The sequence below is a fragment of the Pinus tabuliformis genome, chromosome 9 (genome assembly GCF_031772625.1).
Source record: "Pinus tabuliformis cultivar Carrire ecotype Pingquan chromosome 9, CPIR1, whole genome shotgun sequence".
NCBI lineage: Eukaryota > Viridiplantae > Streptophyta > Pinopsida > Pinales > Pinaceae > Pinus > Pinus tabuliformis.
This window is the reverse complement of record NC_142307.1, coordinates 990327547-990337625: the sequence shown is the minus strand read 5'-3', so window position 1 is coordinate 990337625 and position 10079 is coordinate 990327547. Positions and strand designations below refer to the sequence as shown.

The 10079-nt window shown below is 39.5% G+C and overlaps 1 protein-coding gene across 1 annotated transcript; it reads left to right on the top strand.

Annotated features, from left to right (window-relative positions):
* The first annotated feature begins 2895 nt into the window (after window positions 1–2895).
* Window positions 2896–8756, top strand: LOC149152053 (uncharacterized). The gene is made up of 3 exons (XM_089443355.1): window positions 2896–2976; window positions 7949–8240; window positions 8371–8756. The coding sequence occupies exons 1-3, from the start codon at window positions 2896–2898 to the stop codon at window positions 8754–8756; spliced, it is 759 nt and encodes a 252-aa protein (XP_089299481.1).
* Window positions 8757–10079: the final 1323 nt, after the last annotated feature.

The following is a 10079-nucleotide window of genomic DNA, read 5'->3' as shown; positions in this document are numbered from 1 at the left end:
GTTCCTGAAGAGGGAGGGATCTGTAACATCCCTTGGTTAAAATCTCATGTAATAAAAGTTAATAAAGGCAAAATAAGACCACAGTTAAGGGACACTTATTACAAGATGAATGTTGGGAAAGGATATCCTAGTGGGCATCAATGGATGTGTTTATGCATAAGGGAAATTGGAAAAGGTAATGACTAAGGCATTAAAAGGGGAAAAATTCATTTTTGGCACATTTATTTAGGAAAATAAAGGAAAATAGGAGAAAATAAATGTGAAAGGTCACAGGTTGCATGTGAGGAGGAAAATGAAGAAAAATAATGGAAAATGAAGAAAATAAAGGCCTCATTAATTAAAAGGCTTCTGAGGATCAGTTACAGACTTTTGTCAGTTAATTTTTGGAGCTCTCTCATTATTCTCTCTCTCTCTCTCTTAAACACTTAGAGTTTTCTTGGAGCACTCTAGCTTGGGAGTAAGGAAGGAAAAAGCAAACAAAGAAAAATAAGGAAAGCAAAGATCAAGCAAGGAACAACAAGATCAATTAGCGTCAACAAGAATACTTGTAGGTAACATATATCATGTGTGATTTCCCAGCTCATTTTGACATGCATAGATTTTCATGTTGGTTTACGGTTCTCTTGTCGTCGGTGGCATGGTTTCACGGGGTTACAACAGTGGTTTTCTGCCTAGCCTTGTCTTTTTCCAGACAACCATGGTGTGATGGAATTATTTTCTTGGTTTTGAGCTTTAGAATTTTCTGGTTAGTTTTTGGAATCTGGGGCAGAGGTGGTCACAGGAAAAACGCAAAGGCCTAGGAATCCCTTGACCAGTTTTGGCGGGATACAGAGTAAATCCTGAGGGTGGAGTCTTGGTTTAGGGCCTAGTGATTCGATGTGGGTTGCGGTAAAGCCTGAGAGAATGGTGTCTCAGTTTAGGGCCTATTTATTCGGTGTGGATTGTGGTAAATCCTGAGAGGCAAGGAGACAAAAAATTCCTCAAGGATAGTGATGGAGTCTAGAGGCATTCCAAGCTCAATTTGGTTTTTTGATCTCAATGTTGGTTTTTTTGAGATCATGGTTCGGTGAGGGTGGAGGTGGTTCAACCTCTAGATTCCCTTAGTTTTTTTTTTATTGGTTTATCCATGAGATCCCACATTCATGCTTAGATAATGGCATGGGGGTGACTAGATGAAAGAAATATTTGGTTCAGCCATGTCTATGGTTAGGTGGTACGTGAAGTCCCGAACATGGTCGAATTTGACTATGTTTAATAAAATCTAAGTTCTCTTGCTTTTGTACTTATTAATATATGGCTTTAATACTATTTTCTCATTGTTATTTTCATGGTTTAATGTTGGTTATAAGCATGGTTATATGACTGGGTATTGTCATGGTTTTTTCATGTATTTTCTTGTAACTGAAAGGATAATGGATGCAAGCCCTAATTGATGTCAAAACAATTAAGGGAAGATGGTGGTGATCCTTCTTTTCAAGTTCCACATGAGTTATAAGTCATTTATGCTTTACTTTGTATTCATTTCTTGTAGATTTCATTGATGCCAAGTGTTTGACAAAATGTTAGTCCTGGTTGGGGATGGTTAGGCCTAGTCCTAGAGTCAGTTTTGATTTGTAAGCCTTATCATCATGTAAATAATGGATTCTGAAAGTCTCCTTGAGTTATTGGTAGTGACCTAGGCTCTAGGCAAAAAAAGTGGCTCAAAACCCAAGGACATAGGCATAGTAATCAACAAAAAAGTCCCTGGACGCTGGCATATCCATGATGTGCATGTGTCCAAAGGTCCTCAGACGCATGCATGCCCATATCAAGGATGCATCCAGGAGTTTAATGGTAAAAAAACTAAGTGGGGCCCAGGGTTGGTTGCCGAAGAGGTTGGAATAGTTTTTGGGAGTCCTGTTGCTGATGTGGAAGGTTTGTATGGCGTATTTTCATTGGTTCCACTTCCTTAAGGTGACTTAGGAGGTCGAATCAGATCATAATAACTTCTCATAACATGTTTACCCTGGTTGGATGGTTATTTGGGTAGATGTGAGTGGAGGGCGTTACAATAGAACTAGCTATATAGTTGTGTATAATAATATCTACTCTCACATTTTAATAATTTATTATTTTCTTTTATCATGTAATATATTTCTTTTTCCATTTCTCTAATTTTTTCTTATCTTCGGTCTTGCCCGGTGGTGGCACGTGGAATTTTCTACTCGGTGGCAGCAGATTTGATTTGCCCGGTGACGGTGAATTGGGGTCGTTGATCCGCTCGGTGGTAGCAGATCAGACCTGCCCGGTGGTGGCGAATTAGAGCTCTGTGATTTGTTCGATGGCGGCAGATCGGATTTGCCTGGTGGTGGCATAGTGCAGCTCCTTGATCTGCTCGGTTGCAACAGATCGAATTTGCTCAGTGGTGGTGCATGGGAGTTGTTTTTGATCTGTTCGGTGGTAGCAGATCAGATTTGCCCAGTGGTGGCACATTGAAGTTCCTAATCTGTTCGGTGGCAGCAAATCGTACTTGCCCAATGGTGGCCAATTGAAGTGTTCAGTTGGATAGAAATGAATAATAGTATAGAATCATATCTCCACGAGTCTGGCAAACTCGATGGAACGAATTTCTCCAACTAGAAGTTCAAAATGCAAACTTTGCTGGAAAGTATAAATGCATGGTCAATCGTCATGGGAGATGAGCAGAGATCTGGAACAACGACCCAAGAACAAGACTGGGATAAAAGAGAAACAAAAGCAAAAGTTATACTGAAGATGTCCGTTAAGGACAATATTATCCCACATATCAGAGATTCCAAGTCGGCCGTTGATATATGGACAACGATCAAGAACTTGTACGAGACATAGAATACAAATCGTGTTCTGGCACTCAAAGGCAAGCTGTTTGCATTGAAGATGGAGGAGAATGAGTCCGTTGCTGGATTCATGGCCAGAGTTAAGGACCTGAGTGAAAAATTGGGAGCTATCGGAGAGAAGGTATCCGACTCAGATCTGGTCACGCTCACATTAAACAGAATGACTGATGAATACCAGACGTTCATCACAGGGCTGTCAGCAAGGGAGAAAGCCCCTTCATTTGATGAGCTGACAGCGATTCTGCTCCAGGAGGAGGAGCGACGACAGAATTTAAAAACTCAGAGCAATGACCTTGCTCTGATGGAAAAAAGGAGACAGTACAGAGGGAAGCAACACCAGCACCAGCACCAACACCAGCACTAGCAACTGCAGCAGCAGAAAGGAGCCAACACATTTCAAAAGAGATCATTTAAAGGTATGACTGATAATTATGTTAAGAAATGTTTTTACTATGGAAAACCTGGTCATCAGATTAAAGAATGCTATAAGAGGCAGGCAGATGAACGAAGAAGCAAACTGAGAAAACATTAGGATTGTTTTGCTAGGGAAGAGGAGGACCACAGCCACGAACTTAGACTATTTACAGTCGATTGTGCTCTTTTAGCTTCAAAGGGAGATGAGGACGACATATGGTATGTCGACTCTGGCGCATCCTCACATATGACTGGTAAGAAGGACTGTTTTGAATTTCTTGAAGAAACTACATGTGGATCGAAAATTTATCTAGGAGATGATAGTGGGTATGAGACCAAAGGATATGGAGACATTCCTGTGAAGCTACCTAGTGGTGACATTAGACATCTTAAAAATGTATTATATGTTCCAGGAATTAAGAAAAATTTGGTCTCTGTCTCAATGATTACTGACCAAGACATGAAAGTTCAATTCTTTAAGAATAATTGTGTCATTAAGGATAGACAGATGGAAACAGTTGCAATAGGAGTGCGCGTGAGGATCTTGTATAGATTAGATGCAAAGAGTATGCCACGATAAGAAATGGTTGCAGCTGGATCAACAGTTGAAAATCTCTGGCATCAGAGATTCGGCCATCTCAATCTGCAAGACCTCATCTTACTTCAGAAGAAAGGTATGGTCGATGGACTCCCTGTTTTTCATAATGTTAAGCTGGAATGTGATGGATGTGCATTAGGGAAAATTCATAGAGAAGAGTTCCATTTGCATGTTAACAGAAAAGAAAGAGGCATCTTAGAACTGGTGCATACAGATATTTGTGGACCTATGCAAACTAGGTCTTTAGGAGGAGCATATTACTTTCTGTTATTTACAGATGATTGCACTAGATTTTCATGGGTGTACTTTCTAAGTAAAAAGAGTCAAGCCTTTCAGTACTTTAAAGAGTTTAAATCTATGATAGAGAACCAGACAGGAAGAAGGATAAAAATTCTCCGCTCGGATCAAGGGGGAGAATATAGGTTGGGAGAGTTCATGAATTTCTGCAAGCATCATGGGATTGTGCAGCAATTTACAGTGCCACACTCCACAGCAGAATGGAGTAGCAAAACGGAAGAACAGAACTCTTGTGGAGCGCACAAGAAGTATGCTTCAAGGTAAGGGTCTATCAAATGGTATTTGTGCAGAAGCTATTAACACTGTTGTTTATTTAAAGAATAGGAGTCCTACTAAATGTCTAGGCTTCAAAACCCCTTTTGAAGCATTGTTTGGACTCAAGCCAGCAGTTAGTCATTTAAGAATATTTGGGTCAAAAGCTTATGCTCATATACCTAAGGCAGATAGGAAGAAGTTAGACCCCAAAGCCCTGAAATGTATATTTGTTGGATATGGCACTGAGTTCAAGGCATACAAGTTATATAATCCTGTGACTCACAAGGTTTTTGCAAGCAGAGATGTTATTTTTCATGAACAGGTTGAAGAAGGAAAGGAGGATTCTAACAGTGATAGCCACATTCCATTGCTAATAGAAGTAAACAGTGAGGAAGATGAAGAGCAAGAGCAGAAACAAGAAGAAGAAGTAGCAGATAATGTAATAAATGATGATGCAAGCTCGGAAAGCTCTGAAATAGACAGAGTTGAGGTAAGTCCCCTACCTAGGAGATCAGGTAGGAAGACTCAACTACCTGCTAAATTTAGAGACTATGCTTTAATGTCTAAAATATTAAACATTGTAGAACCTGCAAATTATGAGGAAGCAAGTAAATCAGATGCGTGGAGGGCTGCAATGCATGAGCAAATTGAATCAATATATAGAAACCATACTTGGGAGTTAGTTGAGTTGCCTGAAGGAAAAACCCCCATAGGATGTAAGTGGCTGTATAAACCAAAAATAAATGCAGATGGGAGTATAGAGAAATTTAAAGCTAGACTGGTAGCAAAGGGTTATTCACAGCAAGAAGGAATAGATTTCGATGACACCTTTGCTCCTGTAGCTAAATTAAACACAATTAGAATGATAATTTCTTTAGAAACAAAACATAAATGGCAGCTACACCAGCTAGATGTTAAGTCTGCATTTCTGAATGGTGACTTAAAGGAAGAAATTTATTTAGTACAGCCTCAAGGTTTTGTGAAAAAGGGGCAGGAGAATTTAGTGTGTAAATTGAATAAGGCACTTTATGGTTTAAAGCAGGCACCCAGGTCGTGGTATGAGAAAATTGACTCATTTTTTATACAGCATGGCTTTCATAGGAGCTTAAACGATCCAAATCTGTATACCAAGTTAAATAAATAGAGGAAAATTATTTTGATTTCTTTGTATGTGGATGATATGATCATAACAGGAAATGCTAACAATTTGATCAAAGAAATCAAGCAACAATTGTCACAGGTGTTTGAGATGAAAGATCTCGGAGATCTTCATTATTGCTTGGGATTGGAGGTATGGAAAGATTCTGGACAAACTTTTCTCACTCAAGGGAAGTATGCCAGAAGTTTGCTGGAAAGATTCAGAATGGAGCAGTGCAGATCAGCAGCAACACCATTACAGCAGAATTTAAAGTTGAGCAGTGACGATGGCACTAAACAGGTGGATGCCACTATGTACAGACAGCTAGTTGGCAGTTTGATATATCTGACGACAACTAGACCAGATCTGGCATATTTTGTTAGTGTGTTAAGCCAATTCATGTCAAAACCACTCGAAAGTCACTGGATTGCAGCAAAATGTGTGTTGAAGTATCTTAGTGGTACTTGTAATTATGGCATTTTGTACACTGACATTTCTGATGTTATCCTAGCAGGTTATTCAGATTCCGATTGGGCAGGTAACTTGGATGATCGAAGATCTATCACAGGTTATGCATTTAGTATTGGATCCGAGGTTATAGCGTGGAGAAATAAAAAGCAAAGTACTGTAGCTCTATCTTCATGTGAAGCTGAGTACCAAGCATTGTGTGCAGCCACATGTGAAGCTATCTGGTTGAGAAGACTTCTCATTGATGTAGGAGAAGGACAGAAAGAATCAACTAGTATCAAAACTGACAACCAGAGTACCATCAAGCTTGCATAGAATCCAGTTTTTCATAAAAATACCGAGCATATTGACACTGAGTTTCATTTTGTTCGAGAAAAGATACAGTCAAAAGAAATATGTGTGGAGTATTGTAAAACTTGTGATAACTTAGCTGATATTTTTACTAAGCCTCTAGGGCGTGTAAAGTTTGAGTTATTTAGAGGGATGCTAGGAGTTCAGGATAACCCCTTCTCCATTAAGGGGGGGAGTTAAAAATAATCAATATTATTTTGTATTAATGGAGAAATGGTTACATAGTTGTAATGTATCTCCTTAGTTTAGGATTTGTTCCTAGAGTTTAGGAGTTTGTTTACAACTACCTGATTTCTAGTGATGTATTTAATATTGTAATATTCATTTGATGGGACATAGAGTGAACGGAGAGAGAGTCTCTTCTTTGTTTTGAGTGCAGTCTCCAGGTGCAGTACTCACCTATGAGCTGCAACTCCTTCTTATAATTCAAGTCTGATTTTTATCTTTAACTCCTTGTCGTTGACTATTTTCAGATTTACTATTACCTGCCACAAAGACTCAAATTCATGAGCAACTACATATTGGCATGCGTAAAGAACTCCAATATCAAAGGAATGGGGATGAATGATGCAATTTATGAGGTAGAGGAAACGCAGCGACGCCACACCATTCAAAGCGATACATTGTGAGCCCAAACCAAATTTAGATCATTATTAAATGAAAGAGGAATTCCACCTTGTTCCACCTAATACGAGCAACAACAGTTAAAGGTTTTAATCGAAACAAATAACATTAGATTTTGGAGCAGGCTTGGCCGGTGACTCGCATCTAATGGAACAACCTTCACCAATGTGACTCGAAACTTGTTTTCCATGTCTAGGTGGTCCACTTTGGTCCGCTTTTATGCCTGGGGAGCTTCCCAGTCAAATGAATGAAAGAGTGACCACAAAAGCAATAGATTGGCCACCCAACTAGCGGGTTTCTGTAGATATTGAGCGGTTTCTATACAAAAGTTACTAACACCTAGCCCAAAGACTCAAATTCACCAACAAATACATCTTGGTGTGCGTAAAGAACCCCAACATTAGTGGAATGGAGATTACTGATACGGTTTAAGGGGTAGAGGAAATGAAGCAATGCCACACCATTTAACTCCTCGGTTGATTGTTTCCTCTCCATTGTTTACCTTGTTGACAATTGGTAGCAATTATCTCCAAGTTGATTCTTCGTAATTCAAGTTCCTGATTTGTCTCTGCCACTGGTTGTACAGATAGACGAGAATCACTCCTGAAAAATTGGCTTACAGATTCCTCTGATTGTATCATTTTCCTTATTCTAAGCCTAAACTATAGGATTTGAAGTGTATACAGTGGCTATTTATGCTGAACAAGTATGAGTAAAAATCATTGAAGCCTTTCATAAAAACTTCCTTGTTTTTGACTTGGTATCAGAGCAGAGTTCTTCACCTCTGTGCCTGAATTCTCATATACCCCTCGCATCATGACTAAGGATCAACCCGAATCATCTTTTGTACCAGTCATTCATGTTCAATCAGAAAACCCCAGTTTCACCACCAATATCATCCTTACCGAAGTTAATTATGATGTCTGGTCCCAAATCATGGAAATGTAGATCGCAAGGCGTGAGAAGCTTGAATACCTCACGGGTAAAACACCTATTCCGCAGGTTACTGATGCTGCCTATGCAAAGTGGTATGCTGAAAATCAAAAGGTCAAAGGATGGTTGCTGACTTCTATGTCACCGGAGATTATGAAGCGCTATCTTAGACTGTCTACTACACGTGAAATTTGGACTGCTCTTGCTAAAGCTTTCTATGATGGATCAGATGAATCACAACTCTTTGCACTGAATCAACGGGCATTCTCCACCAAACAAGTTGGTCGTTCTCTTTCCACCTATTATGGTGATCTAGTAGAAATATTCCAAGAACTAGATCATCGTGATAGGATTGTCATGAAGGATCCCGAAGATGTTGTCGCCTATAAAAAAATCAGTTGAGAGACTGCGGGTGCATATCTTCTTGAATGGACTAGATGTAGACTTTGAACAAATTCGAGGTGAGATTCTTAGAAAGGATCCTGCACTCGATCTTGAAGCAACTTATGCATATGTTCACCGTGATGCCGTTCACCGAGCTGCACTTCAAGGTGAACCTAAACACTCTAAATCCACTGCTATGGTGGCTCGTCAGGGCAAGCCTTACCAATCGCAAAAAACAGATCGCACTTCTGGTCTACCGAATCACACAACTGACCAAAATCGGTCATCTGGATCACAAAATCGTAGCTATGAAATAGGAGTTGCAAAATCAGAACGTGTATATACTCATTGTGGAGAAACCGGGCATACAATGTCAGGTTGCTATGAATTAATTGGATATCCAGAATGGTCGGATCCTACCAAGGCACCTCGCAAGTGAAATTCAAAGTCAAATCATCATGATTCTGTTGCTGTGGCTGAGCCCTCCACCAACACCAGTACTACTGAGGAATCCTCTTCTTTCATTGCTACTGCTGGGAATGTTGGTAAGTTTGTTCATACCTCTATCCCTATTAGTAATAGTGAATGGATAATTGATTCAGGTGCCACAGATCACATGACCTTTGACGGTAAACATATTCAGTCTATGAAATCCTCAGACCACCATATAGTGTCCATAGCCAATGGTACTCCCTCTCCCGTGGTTGGAGAAGTTTCAGTTTCTCTTACCCAAAATTTGAATTTGGAGTCTATTCTAGTTGTTCCTTCTCTTAATCATAACTTATTGTCTATTGCACAAATAACCCTCACTTTGAACTGTATTGTAATATTTTGGCCTAACCTTTGTGTTTTTAAGGACATTCAGAGTTGAAAGACAATTGGTTATGGTACTAGGAGAGCAAAGCTCTACTATCTTGATCTACTGCCGCAAACTCCAATCAGTTGGCTCAAGTTTTCTCAACTAATAAGTCTGACACACATCAGCATTCAGAAGTCTAGCTATGGCATAGGCGTTTTGGCCATGTATCTTTTGGATATTTACAGAAGTTGTTTCCAAAGCTCTTTCTCAATTAAATGTATCAGATTTTAAGTGTGACATTTGTGAACTAGCTAAAAGTCACCGTATACCATTTCCCGTTAGTATGCATAAAAGTCTTACACCTTTTATGGTTATTCACTCTGATGTTTGGGGACCTGCAAAAACTTCTTCTTTCAGTGGAGCACATTGGTTTGTTTCTTTTATTGATGATCATACTGGCATGACTTGGGTTTGTTTAATGAAATCAAAGAATGAAGTTAGTTCCCTGTTTCAGCAATTTCACAAAATAATAGCCACCCAATATAAATCAAATATTCAGGTTCTTCGTATTGATAATGGTGGAGAGTTTGTTAATCAAGACTTGAAACAATACCTGAATTTACATGGAATTATTCATCAGACGACTTGCCCTTACTCCCCTCAACAAAACGGAATAGTAGAACGGAAAAATCGTCACCTTCTTGAAGTTGTTTGTGCTTCCTTGTTTGGGGCTCATATGCCTGTTAGTTATTGGGGAGAAGCCATTACAGCCGTAGCTTATCTCATTAACCATGTACCCTCTAGTTCACTACAATTTCAAACCCCCTTTGATGTTCTCCATAATACTGTGAGTGCCCCTACCATACCGAATCTGTCCCCTAAATTTTTTGGGTGTGTAGCCTTTGTGCACCTTCACAAACCCTTGAGAAATAAGCTAGAACCCCGTGCCCTTCACTGCGTCTT